This window comes from Mixophyes fleayi, chromosome 3 (assembly GCF_038048845.1).
Source record: "Mixophyes fleayi isolate aMixFle1 chromosome 3, aMixFle1.hap1, whole genome shotgun sequence".
In the NCBI taxonomy this organism is placed as follows: domain Eukaryota; kingdom Metazoa; phylum Chordata; class Amphibia; order Anura; family Limnodynastidae; genus Mixophyes; species Mixophyes fleayi.
This window is the reverse complement of record NC_134404.1, coordinates 193,548,608-193,571,216: the sequence shown is the minus strand read 5'-3', so window position 1 is coordinate 193,571,216 and position 22,609 is coordinate 193,548,608. Positions and strand designations below refer to the sequence as shown.

The following is a 22,609-nucleotide window of genomic DNA, read 5'->3' as shown; positions in this document are numbered from 1 at the left end:
AGTGGTCTGCGTTAGCAAGTTGTACCACTGCTATGTGAAAGGATACTGGAAACAGGTGAGTCAGGAAACAGGGAACAGTGGTCTGCCTCTAGCAAGTTGTACCACTGATATCTATATGTGAGGAGGAGCACGGGGAGATAAATGCAAAACAGAGTATACACGGGCACACTGAACTTGATCCCACGATGATATGCACCAAATAGTAATAACTGAGCAGCACTGCACAAATATACAAAGTCACAAGAACTATCCAGGCTAAAAGGTAACACAGTCAAATGATGGTAACAGTCTCAGTGGATAGGAAACTCCAGAGGAGAAAAACTCAGTCCAGCAAGATATGCAATACACCAGCACAGTCAATGATAAGTATGCATACCGTGGTTCAGGAGAGCAGGCTGTCAGAAAGAGGTGCAGGGATACCTGAACGGCTGGAGGCTGGCAGGATACGAAGTCCCAGGAGGGTGGAAGCGGTAACCAAGTAGGTGCAGCGCACAGGTAGGTAGACCAGCAAGGATGGAAACAATACTCAGGAAGCAGTAGTATATAGAACTGGACACCTGGAGATCACTGGAGAGTAGAAGTGGTCTAGCCGAGATGAAAGCAGCGGAGCGTTGATCCAATGCAGACAGGCGAGTTGACACAGGCAGGAACACTGTAGAAGCACGGAGAGCGGATCAGCTGGCTGCAGACACGAGGAGTACTGGAGGGTTGCGATGAGCAGGGCACTGCAGATACACGGAGGCAGCGGATAGGAATCAGCTGGTGCAGTCACGATAAAACACGGGAGAGTTGAGGTGAGCAGGATACTGTAGAAGCACGGAGGCAGCGGATAGGAATCAGCTGGTGCAGTCACGATGAAACACGGGAGAGTTGGGATGAGCAGGATACTGTAGAAGCACGGAGGCAGCGGATAGGAATCAGCTGGTGCAGTCACGATGAAACACGGGAGAGTTGGGATGAGCAGGATACTGTAGAAGCACGGAGGCAGCGGATAGGAATCAGCTGGTGCAGTCACGATGAAACACGGGAGAGTTGAGGTGAGCAGGATACTGTAGAAGCACGGAGGCAGCGGATAGGAATCAGCTGGTGCAGTCACGATGAAACACAGGAGAGTTGAAGTGAGCTGGAAACTGTAGAGCACGGAGGCAGCGGATAGGAATCAGCTGGTGCAGTCACGATGAAACACAGGAGAGTTGAAGTGAGCTGGAAACTGTAGAGCACGGAGGCAGCGGATAGGAATCAGCTGGTGCAGTCACGATGAAACACAGGAGAGTTTAAGTGGTCTGGAAACCACAAACGAACAACAGGAATCAGCAGGAGCTGAATACACGAGGAAACACAGGAACACCTTCAGAGGCTCATGGGGAATGAGACTCCAAGATCAGGCAACGCGGTATTGACCACAGGTGCATTAAATAGGGAGTGTTGCCTGATCAGCCAATTAACTAAAAGGAACATGTACTGAAGGTTTGAAAGGGCTGCACATGCGCAGACCCTCAGGATGGTGGACGGCCACGGTTCCTAAACACACGAGAAGTAGCACTCACAGTCCGGTGAGTGACAGTACCCCCCCTTTTAAAGATGGGCAGAGAACACCTGGAACCGGGTTTGTCCGGATACTTGGAATAAAACTTCTTAAGAAGAGCTGGAGCGTTGAGATCTTCAGCTTTGATCCATGAACGCTCCTCAGGACCAAAGCCCTTCCAATGAACGAGGAAACGAAGAACTCCTCGCAAAATTTTTGCATCCAATATATGAGTAATCTCAAAGTCTTCCTCCTGATGAATTTGAACTGGCCGAGGTGCTGAAGGAGGGACCGAGAAACGGTTGATGATGAGAGGTTTGAGCAAGGACACATGGAAGGCGTTGGAAATACGAAGATTCTTAGGAAGTAGAAGTTTGAAACAAACTGGATTTATCGCTTGAATGATCCTATACGGACCAATAAAACGAGGAGCGAATTTCATAGATGGGACCTTCAAACGAATATTTTTGGTGGATAACCAGACACGATCTCCAATTTTCAGTGGTGGAATAGCCCGCCTCTTTTTATCTGCAAAAGACTTATATTTGGCAGATGTCTTTTTTAAACAGGTTTTGACCTGAGACCAAATATTTTTGAAAGTTTGACAAACAGTCTCTACAGCAGGAACTTGGGTGGGAGGGAGGGCAGGAAATTCCGTAAAAGACGGATGGTAAACCACAAAGAATGGAGTTTTGGAAGATGACTCATGGTACATGTTGTTATGAGCGAATTCAGCCCAAGGAAGCAATTCTACCCAGTTGTCTTGATTGGCTGATGAGAACATCCTTATAAACGTCTCAAGATCTTGATTGACCCTTTCAGTTTGTCCGTTTGATTGAGGATGGTAGGAAGATGAGAGTGCTAATCGTATGCCCAAGGTCTTACAAAGGGCCCGCCAGAATCTGGAAACGAATTGTACTCGTCTATCTGACACAATCTCAGACGGACATCCATGAATACGAAATATTTATTTGATGAAATGCTCAGCCAGAGTAGAAGAGGAAGGCAAACCAGACAAGGGAACGAAATGCGCCATCTTCGAAAATCTGTCCACCACTACCCAAATAGTATTGCAGTTTTTACTAGGAGGAAGATCAGTAACAAAGTCCATACTAATATGGGTCCATGGCTTGGACGGAATGGGTAGTGGTTGAAGCAAACCCGCTGGAGTTCTGCGGGAGGTCTTAAACTGAGAACACAATTCACAAGCTGCTACAAACTCTTTGACATCTCTCCTCATAGAAGGCCACCAGTAACTTCGAGAGAGAATCTCAAAGGTCTTGCGTTCAACAGAGTGTCTGGAAAAACGAGAAGAGTGGAACCACGAAATAATTTTTCTCCTAAGAGTAGGAGGCACGAGGGTCTTCCCAAATGGTAGCACCTTAGTGGAAGAAGCAGCCAGCGAAACACATTTGGGGTCTAGTATAGAGTGGAATCTCATTTTGAAATTATTGTAGTCCTAAGTGGAGATTTCAACAGGGCATTGGGCCCTCTGGGGTGATGCTGGTTGCTCCAAATGCAACCAGACAGTTTATATTTTCCATGTTCTGGTTGATCAACTCCTGGAAACGCCTACATCACGTGACTATTATTTATTATTTCATTCTCAATTGGGAAACTCACAAATTGACTATTTATTTCTTAGACAGACATTTACTGAGTGAGGACAGTATAGTTCAGGTGACATGGTCTGACCATGCCCCTTGTGTCCATTGATCTACTTAATGAACTACCAAGACAGTGAACACTTTTGCAAAAGACTCTAATTGTAAGACCAAGCTGGAGATGGCTATTGAGGAGTATTTTACATTCAATAACACATTGGACATGTGGAAAATAACTATATGTGAGGCCAGTAAGTGTGAGTTAGAGGCAAGTGTATCAAGCAGGGCACTTTCATCAAGAAACAAAAAAAAGCCCACACAGAGAAGCTACTCAGGAAAATTAAAGAATTAGAGGACAGTGGAAAGTTATTGGAATTGATAAACACAAGAGCCTCTCTGAACAAGGTTCTCAATAGGAAAACCAACCTAGCTTTTTGGGTATGCTGAAATAGTTATTATTAGTAAGGAAACAAGCCAGGTTACCTATTGACGATGGGACTTCAGGTGTGATTAACCGCCTATTTCATTCAGATGACTAGGGAATATGAGACAAAAAAAAATAGCATATCATCCAAGAAATAGCTAAGGCCTTTAATCTTTAGGCCTTAAATAATATAATAAGAGGGCTTCACAGATAGTTTTCTAAAAAAAAAAAATTTGGGGGAATAATTAAATTTTCCCAAGATCTCAGACTGAGAGAATCCCAAGACTGCCCTTTTTCAATAATGTTGTTATAAGATACAATTAAGTCATCTCCATTAAGTAAAAGCCAGGGTCCTGACAGGATTTATATTATGTATTACAAAACCTTCAGAGAAATATTGAACCCCCTTCTTCTCCAGACATTCAATGAGGTCCTATAATAGTTATCCCTAAGGGTAAAGATGCCTTCCTAGTGCTCCAGATCCATCTCTCTGTTAAATATTGATGTACAGCTTTTTGCTACATTGGTCTTAAACTTTTATTAACAGTCTTAATGCACAGTGATCAAAGACAGGAAGCCCAAGACAAAATAATAAAAATAACTCATTCAATCCAGGTGTCTTCTGACTCAACGAACTCTACACTACTTTTATTCACAGATGCCAATAACTGTCACTCACCGGACCGTGAGTGCTTCTTCCCGGACATTTAGGAACCGTGGCCGTCCTCCATCCTGAGGGTCTGCGCATGCGCAGCCCTTTCCTACCCTTCAGTGTATGTCCCTTTAACTTAATTGGCAGATCAGGCAACACTCCCTATATTAAGCACCTGTGGTCAACACCACGTTGCCTGATCTTGGAGTCTCATTCCCCATGAGTCTCTGAAGGTGTTTCCTCGTTTATTCAGCGCTGCTGATTCCTGTGGTTTCCAAACCACTTCTACCTCTGTGGTTTCCAAACCACTTCTACTTCTGTGGTTCCCATACCACTTCTACCATCAAGTGTATCATCGTGACTGTTAGCTGATTCCTATCCGCTGCCTCCGTGCACTACAGTCTTCTAAGCCACTTCAACTCTATCTCATATCATTGTGACTGTTTGCTGATTCCTATCCGCTGCCTCCGTGCACTTCAGCCACTCTCCACATCCACTCACCTGTTCATCATCAAGACTGTGAGCTGATTCCTATCCGCTGCCTCCGTGCACTTCAGCCACTCTCCACATCCACTCACCTGTTCATCATCAAGACTGTGAGCTGATTCCTATCCGCTGCCTCCGTGCACTACAGTCTTCAACTTGCAACTCGTCTGTGTTTCCTCATCGTGACTGTTAGCTGATTCCTATCCGCTGCCTCTGTGCACTACAGTCTCCAGCGTACAATTCGTCTGTGTTTCATCATCGTGACTGTTAGCTGATTCCTATCCGCTGCCTCCGTGCACTACAGTCTCCAGCTTGCAACTCGTCTGTGTTTCATCATCGTGACTGTTAGCTGATTCCTATCCGCTGCCTCTGTGCACTGCAGTCTTCATCTCATCACTCCCGTGTTTCCTCGAGACTGCTGCTATTATTGCCATCCGCTACTCTCCGTGATCAACAGCTCCTGGTCTACTCTGCTCACCCGTGTTCCATCGCTATTTGCACCTGCTGGTTGCTACTGGTTACCTCCGTGTGTCCGCAGAGTCCTGCTGCTGCTGCCAGCGCTAATCGTCCATCTACTGCTGATCCGCTCTCCACGCCTTCCTGTGTTCCGCTGGTCTCTACCCGCCTGTCAGCATTGGATTCGTGTCTCATCCGCTATCCTGCTGCTAGACCATCACCATTCTCCTGGGTCCTCCAAGAGTCCAGTTCCGTGTTCTACCGATTCCTGTGGATTCGTGTCCCTGTTGGTTTACTTACCTGTGCGCTGCACCTACTAGACCTCTGCTTCATCCATCCAGGGACTTCTCATCCTGCCGGCCTCCTGCCGCTCAGGTATCGCTGCACTCCTGTCTGACTGCCTGCTTCTGAACCACGGTATGCATACTTCTCATTGACTGTGCTGGTGTATTGCATATCTTGCTGGACTGTGTTGGTTCTCCTCTGGAGTCTACTATCCGCTGAGTCTATTGCCATCATTGACTGTACTATCTTGTGCCGGATTACTTCAAGAGACTTTCCATATTTGCAGTGCTGTTCAGTCATTCATATATATATATCTATATTGTGCATATTACTGTGGATCGTGTTAAGGTGCCGTGTTTACCCTGTGTTGCAGTCTCTCCCCGTGCACCTCCTCACATATATATTCAGTGGTACAACTTGCTAGTAGCAGACCACTGATCCCTGTTTCCAGTATCACCTGTTCCAGTATCCTCTCACATAGCAGTGGTACAACTTGCTATCGCAGACCACTGACTCCCCGGATACCTCCACTTGGATTCCATTCCTTCACCCAGACAGCGGTACAACTTGCTATCCGCAGACCGCTGACTCTCATCACTTCCTCGTTTCTGTTGGACATTCCTCCTCACTATAGCAGTGGTACAACTTGCTATCGCAGACCACTGACTACCTTCACGTGTCCTTGTCCATACAGTTCCTCGTGTACTATTACCTCCATATTACCAGTGTTGCTAGTCATAGACTTTCCTGAGCATCTCATCTTCTGCTATTTCCTGTTCCGTGATCACCCTGCTACCAGAGTACCCTATTACCACCTACATTGCTCTGGTAAGCCTACCACCTGGTGATCCCTGGGTAAAGACTCCTAGTGCCCGTGACAATAACTTTTTATTTCATTTTATTTTTTTAAGAACTTTATTTGTAATTTCCATCAAACAGTGCACTAAGACAAGAAGTGAACAATTGGGGCAAAGATAAGTGGCTTTAGAGAACATATAATAACCATATACAAGGCAAGTATACAAAATAAGGCAGTAGGCAGATTTTACATTTAGACCACTGGTCAAGCCAAAGTACAGATATAGAACTATATCGAGATGAAAAATTTTGGAGTGTGAGGTTTTTATTTTTAGAAGGGAGGAGAAGGAATAGGGCGGAAGGGATTAACTGAGACCTAGCATAGGCCCCACAACAGCCGGTGAACGCCTATAGGGAAGTAGAAATTGACATTGTCCAACAGTCAAACTAGTTAACTAGTTATATTTAGAGGAAGAGGACAGAGACATCATGGGTATTAGCACTGGAGGAAATAGATGTAGGGGAACTATTGCAAATAAACCAATCACACCAAATTTGGGAACATTTGTGGGACTTCCTATTTATATACACTGAGATTTTTTCCATAGATGCCAGATACCAGAATTTATTTAGGAGTTGCTGTCTAAAAGGGGGATTTGGGTTCTTCTAGCACTTTTGCAACCAGGCATCTGGTGGCATTGAGGATTTGCACCGATAATTTTTCAGAGTGTTTGTCGAGGACATCTAATGGGGAATTCAGACGGAAAGACCAGAAGCATTTAGCAATCGGAACTTTAGTGATATCGCTGATGAGGAGAACCATATCACCCCAAAACAGCACAATTTTTGGGCAGGAACACCAAATATGAGGGAAGGACCCTGGCTCCCCACAACCCCTCCAACACAATTCGGAGATGGTGCTATCTATTCGTTTCAACCATGTAGGAGCCAGATACCACTGAAAGTATTTTTTATAAGCATTATATTTGAATAAAGACACCAGTCCATCAAGTTCAACCTATTTTGGATCTCCTGCGATCCTGCACTTATATTTGAAATTGATCCAGAGTAAGCAACTGCCAATCTGGTTCAATTGTGAAAATCCGCCCAGACTCAATATTGCAGTCCTATTTTTACCCTTTATCCACTACTATCCTTCATTTTAATTAACGGTCGTATCCCTAGATACACTTTTCCGCTAAAAATTTGTCTAACCCTTTCTTAAACATATCTATTGAATCTGCCATCACAACCTTCCCTGGCAATGAATTCCATATCTTGATTGCCCTTACTGTAAAGAACCCCTTCCTTTGCTGGTTGTGAAATTTCCTCTCCTCTAACCTTAGGGGGTGACCACATGTCCTGTGTATGGTCCTTGGGGTAAAAAGTTCCCATGAAAGTTCTCTGTATTGACCCCTAATGTATTTGTACATAGTAATCATATCTCCCCTTAGACGCCTCTTTTCTAAAGTAAACATGCCTAAACTGGCTAACCTTTCCTCATAACTTAATGACTCCATACCCTTTATCAATTTTGTCGCCCTTCTCTGAACCCTTTCTAGTTCCAAATTATCTTTTTTATAGAGTGGTGCCCAGAACTGTACTGCATATTCAAGATGAGGTGTTACCAACGATTTATACATTGGCAAAATTACACTGTCTTCCCTTGCATCTATGCCCCTTTTTATGCATGCCATTACTTTGTTTGCCCTTGCAGCTGCTGCTTGACATTGAGCACTATTGCTAAGTCTACTGTCTACGAGCACTCCCAAATCCTTTTCCATAAGTTTCTCCTAAAATAATTCCATTTAAGTTATAGATTGCATTTTTGTTTTTGATCCCTAAATGCATAACCTTACATTTATCTACGTTAAACCTCATATTCCATTTGGCCACCCAATCCTCCAGTTTATTTAAGTCCCTCTGTAGAGAAGCTACATCTTGCTTTGATTTTATTACCTTACAGAGTTTAGTGCAATCTGCAAAAATAGAAACTTTACTCTCTAAACCATCACCAAGGTCATTAATAAATATATTAAAAAGGAGTGGCCCCAGCAAGGAACCTTGAGGTACACCACTTAAGACTTTTGACCAATTAGAAAATGTTCCATTTATCACAACTCTCTGTTCCCTATTCTCGAACCAGTTTTCGATCCAAGTACAAATGTTGATTCTTACACCCAGTTCCCTTTTTTTTTAAATCAACCTTTTGTGTGGCACTGTATCAAAGGCCCTTGCAAAATCTAAGTAGACCACATCTACTGTGCTGCCCTGGTCTAAGTTACCACTAACTTCCTAGTAAAAACTAATTAGATTAGTTTGACATGACCTATCCCTCACAAAACATGTAATAAGACTTAAAATCAATGGCTTCTTATCTAAATCCTTCCTCATTAGAAATAGAATGAGAGAGTGCTACCCTCTTTCCCCTCTAATGCAAGTTCTCTGTATGGAGGTGGAAGCAAGGTCAATAAGGAATAACCCTTATATCTCTGGGGTGATGATATCTCTGGGATGAGGTTTACACAAGAAGAATACAAATTGGCCCTAATTGCAGATGATTTGTTGGTGGTTGTTACCTATCCTTTCTCTGCCAAATATGTTGGTGGGATTTCAGAAATTTGGGCAGCTATCAAACTTCAAAAATAATTACTTTTAAGTTAATAGCTCTGAAACTTTCTGTACCTCCCGAGGTGTTAAGGGGCATTCAACAGGACTTTCCTTTTGCATGGCACCAAAATCAAATTAAATACATAGGGATACCGTTTACAAAAGATCTTAATCATCTGTACAAGGCCAGATTGAAACCAAGTTGCCAAACTTCGGATTGAACTTAAGAAAAGGCAAACTTGTGGCTTCTCCTGGCTAGATAGCATTAACATTATTAAGTTAAATACCCTTCCCAAAATCATTTAGTTCAAACAGTACCAATTGATATTCCCACGGGATTCCTTACCAATTTACAGAATATTGTCATTGACTTTGTGTAACGCTCTGCCTCCTGCAGCTCCTGTTTGCCAGGAGCTATGTTGGTCTTTCTGGAAACATTTAGCCTGCAGTACCACCATGCCACAAAAGGGGCCCCTGTGGCACTTGAACTGTTTCTCTTCCTGCTGAGATTGTTTCCTCAGGATGATTCACACCTCCCACTACTCCTTATATGATAGCCTCGCCCATTCTGGGCCAGATCATCAGGTCACTCAGCCTGACAAGAAGCAATCCTTTGACTCCTGTTCCTGGTTATTCTTACCTGTGTACCTGACCTTGTGGTTTTGCTGTTCATTCCACTGCTGCAGACACAGCTCCTCATTTCTCTGGTTCCTGAGTTATACACCTGTGTGGATCTCTTTGCCCTTCTGCTCCACGGGAGGTTTCTGTCCTCCCTGAGCTCGCCTTAGGACACCTGCGTTACGGTTTGACAGGTGTACCTCAGGTGCTCTCTACAGCTCATTCTTCTCGGTGTAACCTGTTCAGCTTACTTCCACCGTTACCTGCTGTCTGTTCTCAAGTGTTTCAACATCACCTGGCTTCTGAGTCTCACCACCTCTTCCAGAGGCATCCAACCCAGCAACCCGCAGGCTACGCATCTCACCACCTTTCCAGAGGTATCCACCCTGCAACCTGCCGTTACTGCATTTCTCTATCTCTTTACAGTATTGCCTTTTCCACTGTTAAGAACTGTGGTTATATTTCTGCCTTATCAGTAATTGCATCCTGAACCTGTATTACCTGTGTTTCTAATAAACCACTTTGTTTACCTACTTTCTCTCCGTGGTCTTGCCTTGGGAACCCTGACACTTTGCTTGGAGGGAGGAAATAGAGAATCAAATGAGACACTCTAATAAGGCATAAACATATAGGAGGGTTACAATTACCCTTGCTCTCTAAATACTACCAAGAGGCAGTATTCACAAGGGTCTTGGAGTGGACTCGTTCAGTAGCCTCAAAACAGTGGGTCACTATCAAGGAATATACAATGTGTATAACAGAAAAGCATTGGCTTCCGAAATTCCTCAGGTTGTTAACCCCATATTAGGTACTACTCTACACCAGTGGGCGAAGCTCACATTCCTATTATATATCTTCTCCACATACCCCTCTAAAGCCATTGGTAACAAATCCTGAGCTCAACCAGTATTCCTGCCAGGGGAGTAACAGCTCGGGCCAAGGAAGGAGTTCTCAGGAGCAGACATCTTACTAGAGTTCTGGTAAGATGTGTCTCTTTGTGGACCTTCAGAAGAAATGGGCATTTCCCACTTCGGAGTTCTGGTCCTACATTCAAAATTAGACATTATCTCCATAACATAGGTCTGGCTTTGTGTGAGCGGAGGAAGCTGACTCTCTTTGAAGAGCTTTGTACTGCTATGCAAGATCCCAAACACACTGTGACTCACGAGGGGGTTGAACATAGGGCAGGTTGTGTAGCAGAAATTGTTCAAATTCGCACTGCACCTGTCCACAAAGAGGACGGAGGCATATGTGCCAATGCAGACTTGCATGTATTCGACACTTGCGCCTCCTTAAGAATGGAAAATGGAACAGGGGAGGGGACAAACACGCAGAGTACAGTAAGGGTGTGGTCACATAAATATGTCTCGTATAGCCCTGAAGAAACATGCATATACACCTATTAGGAGGTTTATCTTGCCTCTCTGCTGCTTCAGTTCTCTCAAACTCTCAGAGCTTCTGTCACGGCTTGATGGATAGGATTCTTTGATCTGCCCAACTTGGCACTACTCCTAGCAAGGCGCGGAGTCTAACGAACAGACGGAGTTAACCAAGGACTGCTGCAAGGCAGTTTGGTCATAGCTGCATCTGCCCGCAGGTCGCGGCCCTTACCAGGAGTGTCAGGCGAGACCTTTTAGGGGAATGACCAGAATGAGACTAGCAGGGTACAGCAGGGAAGATGGAGCACGAGCTCTGTAGACAATTGGTACAATGGAATAGCGGAGCGTAAGCTCTGTAGACAAGTAGTCTAACTGAATGATGGAACGTAAGCTCTGTAGACAAGCAGTGTAGCTGAATGATGGAGCGTAAGCTCTTGTGGAGAATTAGTGCTGCGGAGTGGTGGAGCGTAAGCTCTGTAGACCAGCAGTACCGTGGGATTAGATGGAGCGTGAGCTCTTGTGGCCAGCGGTATAGCTGAGAGAGATGGAGCGTCAGCTCTTGTGGGCAAAGGTTCAGCGGAATGAGATAGAAGCGTAAGCTCTTGTGACCAGCGGTACAGCTGAGGAATGGAGCGTAAGCTCTTATGGCCAGCGGTTCAGCTGAGAGATGGAGCGTCAGCTCTTATGGCCAGTGGTTCAGCGGAATGAGATAGAAGCGTAAGCTCTTGTGACCAGCGGTACAGCTGAGGAATGGAGCGTAAGCTCTTATGGCCAGCGGTTCAGCTGAGAGATGGAGCGTCAGCTCTTATGGCCAGTGGTTCAGCGGAAGGAGATGGAGCGTGAGCTCTTGAAGCCAGCAGCACAGCGGAGAGGTGGAGCGTGAGCTCGGAAGCCAGCGGCACAGCGGAGAGGTGGAGTGTGGGCACCGAAGCCAGCGGCACAGCGGAGAGGTGGAGCGTGAGCTCCGAAGCCTGTGGCACAGTGGAGAGATGGAGCCTCTGAAGACCAATGGAACACGCAGGGAGAGAGACGGCACGTCGAATACCAGGCAGGTAACATGATCAACACGCACCGAAGTGAAGGGGGAAGTGCCTTTTAAAGTATGGACCCAGAATGGGTATCCAAAAGGGAGCATGCAGAGGACATAGAAGGTAGAGTCCGCGCATGCGCAGAGCCAGAAACAGGACGCCAGCAGCCGGAGGATGGAGGTCAGCGTGAGGCAGGTAAGTGTGTCGGACCTCGGTTGTAGAAGCCGAAGGACCGCCGTTTGACAGTAACCCCCCTCTAAAAGGTGGGCACCGCACACCTTGGGTTCGGTGTCATAGGAAATTTCTTGTGGAACTCCTTAATGAGAATCGGGGCGTGAACATCCATAGTGCGGATCCAGGTGCGCTCTTCAGGACCGAAGCCCTTCCAGTCCACCAGATACTTCAAACCTCCTTTACAAAATTTAGTGTCCAAAATTTGCATAACCTCAAACTCGTTGTCCAGATGAACCTTGGGTACCGAAGAAATACGAGTGGAGGAGAACCGGTTGATGATCAGTGGTTGCAACACTGAAATATGAAAAGAATTGGAAATCCGAAGGGAGGCTGGAGGAGACAATTTAACACATACCGGATTGATGACTCAGGAAATGGTATAAGGACCAATGAACCGCGGAGCCAGTTTCATACAAGAAGTTTTGAGGCAAATGTTTTTTGTGGAGAGCCATACTTTATCACCAATTTTGAAAGGAGTTGCTTGGCGTATTTTATCAGCCGCGAACTTATAGCTGTCAGGCGTTGTCTCCGCACCTCCTATGGGTGCCAGAGAGGGACACCCTCTGCCCACAGCTCACGTCCCGTTGCTAGGCAACAGGACGCGGTCACGTGATCGCGGTGCACTCCCGATGCGCTGCCTTGTTGCTAGGCAACGAGAACGCTACTCGCCGATCAGCTGAGTCTGATCGCCGGAAATACTAACACTGCCTATTTCCTGCTGTTCTCTATTTAATCCTCACTCTGGCACCATTATGGAGTATTGGTTCTACACTGCTCCATCATTATCCTTGTTCCCGATTGCCTCCTGTGTTCCAATTACCTTGACTTGTTAGACTACTCTTCCTGATCTCCCATTGTACTTCGCTGCCCGTACTGGTACTGACCCTTGGACCGTTCCTGATTACTCTTTGTCTTCTCTCCGTGGTACTGCGCTTCTCTGGTTTCGACTCGGCCTGCCCGACTACGCTCCATTCATTGCACTGGTGACTATCTGGGAGAACCGCGACCTGCGCATCACACACAACAAAGCCCATACCTCCTTGCGGGGGTCCCTGGTGAATACCGGTGATGCGTTAGACTCTGCGCCTCCCAGCTTAGTAGCGCCAATACCAGTCAGTGATATTTATAGTGAAAGACGTGACAATAGCGTTTGGAAGACTTCTTAAGACAGTTCCTCACTTGGTTCCAGATGGAAATGAATCTGCACTGAAAGGTGTTAACAGCGGGAACCTGGGTGGGAGGGAGGGGAGTGAACTTAGGAAAGGATGGATAGATGCCATAGACCAGTGGTGGGCAAACTTTTTCAGGGGCGGGCCAAATAAAAAAGAAAAACTTTAGGCGGGCCAATATAATTTATTAAAAAACTCAAATATCGAAACATATAATACAAATTTTTTGAATGGGACGGGAGGGTATTATATAACAGTGTCACCTCTATAAGTGCAGCAATCGTACAGACACAGCACTTATTTCAGCAGGTTGCTGCAGATCAGTCTTTCTGGTGAGCCACTAACTGACAACACAACAGCCAATTGAAATCCGCCTTAGTATATGGCCCAGCCCATCTCTTTTCACATGACTTTCAGCCATTAGGGGGCGGGCGGGCGTTTGCGTGATTGACACACGAAGTGTCCTTTTAGGTACGGAGGATGAAGTGTAATGGAGGAAATAGCTGGGAAGGCATAAAAATGAAGGTTCTGCCACACAGGGTCGGCCCTAATAATTTTATGCATATTTTAATGAAATCTTTTAAAATATTGGCGGGCCGGATAGAACCTCTAAGTGGGCCGGTTTTTGCCCATCACTGCCATAGACAATAGAAAAAGGAAGTGGATTCGTGGAGAGCGTTGTTGTGTACAAATTCAGCCCATGGTAGGAGGTCTACCCAATGATCCTGATTTGCGGAGGAGAACATTCTGAGGAAGGTTTCCAAATCTTGATTGACATGCTCAGTCTGTTCGTTGGATTGAGGTTGATAGGAGACTGAAAAATTTAACTGAATTCCAAAGAGTTTACAAAGGGCTCGCCAGAATTTGGACAAGAACTGAACACCTCGATCCGACACAATTTCAGTAGGACAGCCATGCAACCGAAAAATCTCCTTGATAAATTGTACAGCAAGGACCAGAGAGGAAGGAAGGCCAATGAGTGGAACGAAATGGGCCATCTTCGAAAACCGATCTACCGCAACCCATATGGTGTTATGTTTCTTACTGGGTGGTAGGTCGGTAATAAAGTCCATGCTAATGTGTGTCCATGGTTTATCCGGAATGAGCAGAGGAATTAGCTGGCCAGCTGGAGACTGACGGGAGGACTTGTGTTGGCTACAAGTGCTGCAGGAAGAGACAAATTCCTTAACATCGAGATGAAACTTAGGCCACCAATAATTTCGAGAAATTAATTTGGTGGTTTTACGAACCCTAGTATGTCCAGCAAAACGAGTGGAATGGAACCACGTTAGGAGTTTCTTCCAGAGACCAGGTGGAACAAAAGTCTTCCCAGGCGGAGGTAAGCAGGCATTCGTCAGGGTAGAGAAAAGTAGACATTTGGGATCCAAAATAGGTCGAGATGGTGTCTCTTCAGTATTGGCAACGATACAGGAAGATTGTTTTTCTCTCCAGGTTTAAAGGTGATGCGGATATCAAAACGAGAAAAGTTTAGGTTGACACACTGAACAGACTGTAAATAGAGAAGAATTTTATGATCTGTAAAAATAGTGACTGGATGCCTAGCCCCCTCCAACAAATAGCGCCACTCTTCCAGGGCCGTTTTAATGGCAAGTAACTCCTTGTCTCCAATAGCATAATTTTTCTCTGCCAGTAAGAACTCTCTGGAGAAAAATGCACAGGGATGAAATAGATTAGGATGAGAATTCTGAGAAAGGACAGCCCCAACTCCCACATTAGAGGAATCAATTTCAAGGAAAAACGCCTGAGAGGTGTTGGGTTGCTGGAGAATGGGCGCAGAAGAAAATGCCTTCTTAAGGAATTCAAAGGCCTCCAGGGACCAGGATTTAGGGTTGGTGTCCTTCCGTGTGAGTGACACGATGGGTGCCACAATGGTAGCGTATCCCTTAATAAAGCGACAATAGTAATTTGGGAATCCCAGGAAACGCTGCACAGGTTTCAAACCGAGAGGAAGAGGCCACTCAATTATTGCTCGCACCTTTTCTGGGTCCATCTCTAAACCCGTACCAGAGACTATATAGTCAAGAAATGACATCCGAGGTAGTTCAAAGAGACACTTTTCAAGTTTACAAAAAAGTTGGTTCTTGCGGAGTCGTGAAATGACTTCTGCCACATGGGCACGATGAGACTGAATATTCTAGGAAAAGATTAAGATATCGTCCAGATAGACTACAACATACTCATAGAGAAGGTCCCTGAAAATCTCATTAACGAAACTCTGAAAGACCGCCGGAGCTTTACACAGACCAAAGGGCATCACCAGGTATTCATAGTGGCCGTCACGGGTGTTAAAGGCTGTCTTCCATTCGTCACCAGATCCGATTCTGATGAGATTATAGGCTCCTCTGAGATCTAATTTAGAAAATATTTTGGCTTCCTTGATCCGGTCAAAAAGTTCCGTAATTAGTGGGGTAGGATATTGGTTCTTAACCGTTATTGCATTGAGACCCCGGTAGTCAATACACGGTCATAGAGACCCGTCCCTTTTAACGAAAATCAATCCAGCTCCGGCAGGAGAAGAGGAGGATCTAATGAACCCACATTGAAGATTTTCTTGTACATAATCGAACATAGCTAGGGTCTCTGGCAGGGATAGAGGATATACAAGTCCTCGAGGAGGAATCTGACCAGGAAGGAGGTCAATAGGACAGTCCCAAGGTCGATGAGGAGGGAGGTATTCAGGTCTCGTTTTATCAAAGACATCCAAAAATGAAGAGTATTGTTCCGGGAGGAGTTTACACTTGGTCTCAGAAGAGATGCTAGTAGAGGCAAGGGGTCGAACTTGAGAAAGACAATACCAAAAACAGGTTGGGCTCAAGGATAAAACTTGGGAGGTGGTCCAATACATTTGAGGCGAATGCCGTTGGAGCCATGGCAACCCCAGGATGACAGGGCTGGTAGAGGATGGAAGGAGATTGTTTCCCTGTGTAATGCTCCTACCTGAAGGATAACAGGCTTGCTGCACTTGATTAGTCCATTAGAAATGCAGGAACCATCAATAACAGTGATGGAGACAGGAGATTCCAAAGGATGCGTAGACAAAGAACCTTGAGACACAAGGGAGAGTGAATTAAAATTCCCAGCTGCTCCAGAATCCAACAAGGCGTGGGATTGTATAGGGCCTAATGGACCATACAATGCGATAGGAAAAGAACATATCTTTGGTAGGTTGGACGGAGGAGAGGGTTTAACGTTACCCAATCTGACCTCTCCGGAACAGATTAGGGCTTGGCGTTTCCCGACTTCTTAGGACAATTATTAAGCATATGGCCATGGTCAGCACAGTAGATACACAGCTTGGGCATAATTCATTAAGGATCTTAACTTAAGAAACTTCTTATTTCAGTCTCCTGGACAACACCATGTTACAATGCAAAGGGTGCAAATTAGTATTCTGTTTTGCACATAAGTTAAATACTGGCTGTTTTTTCATGTAGCACACAAATACTTGATAGCTTATTTGTTGTACACTGAAATTTAAAGTTGATATTTATGTGCTACATGAAAAAACAGTCAGTATTTAACTTATGTTAAAGCTGGGGACATGTATTGTTTTGATCTATGGAAGAAACTCTCTCTCTCTTGTTCAAAGGAGTTTAAGAAATCTCACAGAAAATCCATGTCTACATAAGTTTATCGTAGTCAATGTCAAGATGTATTCCACTCATCAAATTACTTTTGGTCACTCATCGAGGTTTGAAAATATATTTAAAAAAATGCCCTTACTTAAATAAATAGGTCAAGGAAAGACACCCCGAGATACAAGGTCCTGTTCATATGAATAATTTATTGATGTACTGTACATACTGTAGAATGTCAAATTGTAACTCATGGCAGTTTGTGTACTTTATTAATGGGGGCACTTTTGGTTAACAAGTGAAAACTGTTCTGCGCACTTTACTAAGCCCATATTATTTTTGTCCCTCATTTGCTTTTTTCCTTCCATTTTCTCCAGTCATTTCCCCAAGCCATCTCCAAGTGGTTCCCTAATTGTATTGTTCAAAGTTAACAAGTAGCACACAAACTTACCGTAAAACAGCACATTTTTGAGTAGAAGGCAAAAGCATAACTAAAAATTATAAAGTCCAGTAGAAAACTTTTAAAGGAATGCTTAACCTTCATTTTAGTAGTGCTCTATACATCAAAACACTATTTCTAAGCTTGTACTAAGTACTATTTTGATGTGTAGACAAGGAATTGCACTGATTAATGTTAGAGGAACACAGCAGCCAGCACCACCATTTTGACAGGAGGGAAGAGAACCAATTTCAGGAAGTCGCTGTGGGGACGTTCTTTGCCACCAAGATGCACCATACCAGCTGCATGAGCTGCTATGTCTATTGTTATGCAGGACAGCAAAATCAGAGAAATAAAGTGAACGCCAGATGTGGTCACCTTCTCATGATTTCAACCAGAATATCCTTTAAATAGGCATTGGGTTAGAATAAATGGGAAAATGGAGAAGCTACTAACTGATTAGTACAAGCAAGATCATGACAGTTCACACACAATGATCATAATCAGCAGCAAATTGCATTTTCGGTCAGACTTTTAGTCATTCTCAGCTGATAGGTGGAACACCACACACACAACAATTTTGAGCACAGCTTGACTGATGAAAATGTAATTTTCTTGCCTAGCTTTAAACAACGTAAGTAAATGTTAAATAAATGTCTGACCTGCTGCTTCAGGTTACTGCTCATTTGCACTTTGTTAGTAAGCAACCCCCAAAGTCAATCATAAAGCAAAGACGTCTGTTAGACATACATTAACTGAGAGGTAGAGAGACCGTAGGGGTCTTTTATGAACTACAAAATCCGAGGACCTCCTACACTCTCTACTTGTCCAAGTGCATTTAAAAATAGACACCTACTTCAGTGTTTGGAAACATACCCATAAAATTAATGTTTTGCTGCTGAAAAAATACACAGGGTCAACACTTTGGAACCTCACCCTTCATTAATTTCAGCTTCTCCTATAATACTTCTTTGTTTAGACTCCTTTATAGCTTAATCATGACAGTGGGGGCATCAGTACTGTATTACATATGTAATTTTAGTGTATTGGAAGTTTTTTATTACTTTGGTTAAAGTGATCCTAGAAATTTACTTTCACACAGAAAAGCAGCTGGAACTGCAAACTGCATCCCATTATAAGTATAGGACTGAGACCCAATCTCCAGGACCTCAAAAAAATCTTGTTTCTTAGCTTTAAAATAAACACAGGTGTGCTCCTCTCTTGGCATGGCATGCTCGTGATCCACCTAACTTGTCAAATGAGTCAATGCAAACTTTTGCACCACCACATACACACCACTATATCTATGTGCTTACCAGTAAAAGCAATGAGTGCATTGACACAAAAATAGGCAAAACAGTATTTCAGCTGTGGGTTTGCACTTTTGAGAATGAGCATTACAATTTCACTTTGTCTCCATCCCTACACTTGGATATTCAATTACTTTTCCAGATTATGCTGAGTGACTTTCAACATTGTGTCAAGCAACCACCGAATACCTCACTTCTATATCGTCTCAGAAAACCAGCGGGACTTGAAAATATAACCTGTAAGCCGTGGCACGCAGTGACGTCACGACGCCCAACCCAGACTGCGCATGCTCACATAGACAGGACAGGAGTGCATGTCATTGAGGCCTATTTTTAACCAACAACTGCTCGTTAACCCTTTCCTCAGGACAGAACGAGCGGTAGCCGGGTGAGTCGCTGCAGTTTTCTCGCAGTAGTATCTCTGTCTCCCGTTGAGGTTGAGTCTCGCTATCTACAGGGCCTCGGGGGTAACGCGCGTCCTTCCTCCAAATCCATAACCACCAACTCACCGCCCTACACTCACCTTGCTGGATTCTTGCAGCCGGTACCGGCACAGAGTGTGGTCCAGGTCGAAGCCGATAACATCGCAGTCAGAGAGGGAGAAGAGGTCAGACATTGTTGGGTGGGATAGGGGTGTGAGCAGACAGCGCTGCAATGTGTAGCACCTTAACACGGGGTTGAGCTCCTCGCAATAGGCTCCGCCGCTAGTCAGCTAGTATTTCCCGCTACTTTTTACGGCAACTGTGTGTCAGTGCACAATGACCGTAGCTTCCCCGTGTATCTCTAACGTAAGCAATGTGTATTAGGCAGAACTTGAATGAGTGTAACTTTGGGAGGAAAGTACAGTAGTTAATGTATGTCATTAAACATGTGCTGCCAGTTATCTTATTCAACTTGTCCTGTTTAGTACCCCCATTGTGAGTATCAAATGGTTCCAACTTAGGTTAGGTTTATTTAATAACTGAAGAAAATCATTACGTAGCCCTATCTATCATGATTCACAATTTTGCCCTGTTAAGTGTCATTGCAGCAATGACAGATGACATAATGGAGCAATTGACTATTAGGGGGGTATTCAATTGATGGGATCGCTACAAAGCCCGCGCTCGAAAAATATTACCGTTAATACGGTAATATTTTGCTGGATTTCAGCTCGCAGCTGGTATTTACGCGCAATATTACCGTATTAACGGTAATATTTTTAGAGCGCGGGCTTTGTGGTGATCCCGCCGTCAATTGAATACCCCCCTTAAGGTCAGATTTAATTCGGCGTGAAGTGACGCTGAATGTTTCCTCAATGTGCATATTGCTGGCTATTACAGTAAGAAATCTCCGCTCATTTTTCTGCACACCTCTATGGGGCTCAGGGAAAAAACTCCCAAGTTAATGTGTCTCCGTGGATACTTTTATTATTACATTGATATTTAAAGTTCATATAGTACATACCATTTCCCAACTATAAATCTGTTCCCACATTTTAAATTTATCTCCCCCCTCCAGTGCAACATGGTTTTGCCAAGGTGCAAAGTTACTCTTTTTTCTTTTTTGCTTTGTTCTCCTTAATGACTCGGGCCCATAGCGTGTACTCAACTTTCGGCTTTTGTTAAATTGTCAAAAGCTTTTTCCGCATGGCTTAAGGCTTGATAAATAGGCTATGTAATATATCTAGCCGCATAATGTTGCATGGAGAAAAACTTAACTGCAGCTTTCTACCAACTCTGTAAAATAATTGTACACAGATACTGCTGTATCTATATACTTACTGAAATTTCTACACTGAGGGCTTGCACTTACAGGTGCTTTTATTGCATACCAGGGGGTAAATGTATCAATCTGCGGGTTCTTCAACACCCGCGTGTTCAGCCTCTTCCGCGATTAAATTTCAAGCGGCGCTGCATTGTAAAGGGAAGTTAACCCTTTACAATCGCGGAAGAGGCTGAACACGCGGGTGTTGAAGAACCCGCAGATTGATACATTTACCCCCTGGTATATTCCTCATAAGCTTTGGTGACTTTTAAGCAAAGCACCATAGCTGGTACATACTGTAAGAATAATTGATATTTCACAATTGTACACACAGTTTTATAAATGTTGTAAAGCGCTATGGAATTTGCTGGTGCTATGTAAATAAATATTGATGATGATCAATGCACCATGTCCTTTTTGTCTTTTTCCCATGGTCTGTGTGTGTCGACAATCTATTTTAAGTGGTGTTTATGCTGTCTTCAACATTTGGTGAATATGGTTAGGGAGCATCTCACATGTAACATCTCTTGCCTGCTTTATAAGTCCTTATATTAGTGACATTGTTATGTTATGAGGGAGGAGGAAAAATAATATAATGGCAAACAATTTCCCGAAGTTGTAGGCACAAATGAGCAGGGGAAATCGAACAGTCCTACTTTCGCTAGATTTTACCCCTATATATTTTATTGCTATGTGAGGACCAATATTTTGTGTCCAGTTTATTCTATTAAAGAAAAGAAAATATAGTCTTGTCGCTCTAAAACAATATATAAGTCAAGATGGGGGGGGAATTCAATTTGACTCCAAAGTAGCGCAGGGTTAAACCTATTACCGCTGTTACTGTAAATTTTACCTGGCTTTTTGCTCGTAGCAAGAAGCTGGCGTTAAAACTACCGTAATAACGGTATTTAAGCGCGCTATTACCGTAATAACTAATAGTGCGCAGGCCTTGTTACTTTTTACAGTAACGCGGCCAATTGAATTCCCTCCTATGTGTCACAATATAGCTATATTGAGGTAAGCTGAAAATGTCAAAGTATCTCCTGTAGGTCTCAATACCTGGAAAAATGTGCAAGGCTTCAGCAGGACATATACCACAGCAAGCAGGTTGTTAGATTCAGGTAACAGGTATTTACTGTAGGTAGGATAAATATTTTATTAAGGATGGCTTGCCCAAAAGGAACAACCCTTGCTGAAATGCTAAAGTATATTTTGCATTGTGTCAATGCATGTAACACTGAACTCCAAAAAAGGATAAATGTATCAATTCAAGGTATTGTAAAATCACAGATTGTCTTCGGTTTTGCCAGAGGGATTTAAAATGTCACTTTAAGTGGGGTTAAGTTATATTTCAAGTGTACATTTTAGATCATAGAGATTGGCCAAAATGTTTAATGTCATAGGAGTCATCCACTGCAAATTCAGGCATATTAACGTAACTATGATTGGTAAAAACAATATGCCTTAGAACTACTTTATGGTGAGCACTAAAATCTTATGGGTGAGTTCGTTTCTTACATGCCTAGTTAATGATGAGGTATGACCTGATTCAGTTATTCCATGCAACTACTTAGTCCTACCTATCGGGAGAAAATTCTCTTTGTACAGATCATGAGATCATGAGCCAAACAAAACGAATTCTGACCCAGTTTCAGAATTCACCAGCTGTCTTACACAGACCAGAAACTTAGGGGGGGTTGAGCAAGACTGTAATCCTTCCGTTTCTGGAATTACATTTATAAACAATTTGTGGAAATTTTCAATAAACCGTTTTGTGTTAATGTGTGTAATAGTAGTAATATCTCCTTATGTTCAAGAGTCTTTAAAGGTTTTAAGCATTGAGATTCATTAATCAGACAGAGAAGTCTTCACAGTTTTAGACCTGGCTTAGATTCAGAAAGAAAAAAAAAAAAACAAGAAACAAAACATGAATTTAATAAACATTGACAATTAACTTCTCAATAAAAGGTATGGTGCACATTCTGACATTAGCATTCTTAGCATAAATCTCTACACAATAACATTTTTTAAGTATGAATATAAAAATTTTCAGCACCCCTGTTAACGCTTTCCCCATTGTACCTGCCTGCTATCCCATGTCTGGCTACAGTGTGTTTGGACATGTTGCTCTTTGCCACATACAGGACCTATATGCCAGGTCTCATTAATTTGAACATTATATTTATCTTTATTACAAACTTTTTTTCAAAACGAAATGCTTTTTCTCACAACACTCCAATTATTTATAAC

At 43.6% G+C, this 22,609-nt stretch overlaps 1 protein-coding gene and 1 long non-coding RNA gene across 4 annotated transcripts in view; one reads left to right on the top strand and one right to left on the bottom strand.

Moving 5' to 3' along the window:
• Positions 1-19,356, bottom strand: part of NT5DC1 (5'-nucleotidase domain containing 1) — a 332,570-nt gene extending 313,214 nt beyond the window's left edge. For 2 of the 3 annotated variants that reach the window (XM_075202953.1, XM_075202950.1), the window contains exon 1: positions 19,137-19,355. In XM_075202953.1, the coding sequence (XP_075059054.1) occupies positions 19,137-19,229 (93 nt within the window). In that variant the 5' untranslated portion in view covers positions 19,230-19,355. Of the gene's footprint in view, positions 1-19,136 lie in introns of all 3 variants that reach the window. The other variant, XM_075202951.1, reaches the window with a different exon arrangement.
• A 424-nt stretch (positions 19,357-19,780) lies between these two features.
• LOC142142840 (uncharacterized) lies at positions 19,781-22,285 on the top strand. Its single transcript, XR_012689353.1, has 2 exons — positions 19,781-20,133; positions 21,728-22,285. It is a non-coding gene; the product is annotated as an uncharacterized LOC142142840 (long non-coding RNA).
• Positions 22,286-22,609: the final 324 nt, after the last annotated feature.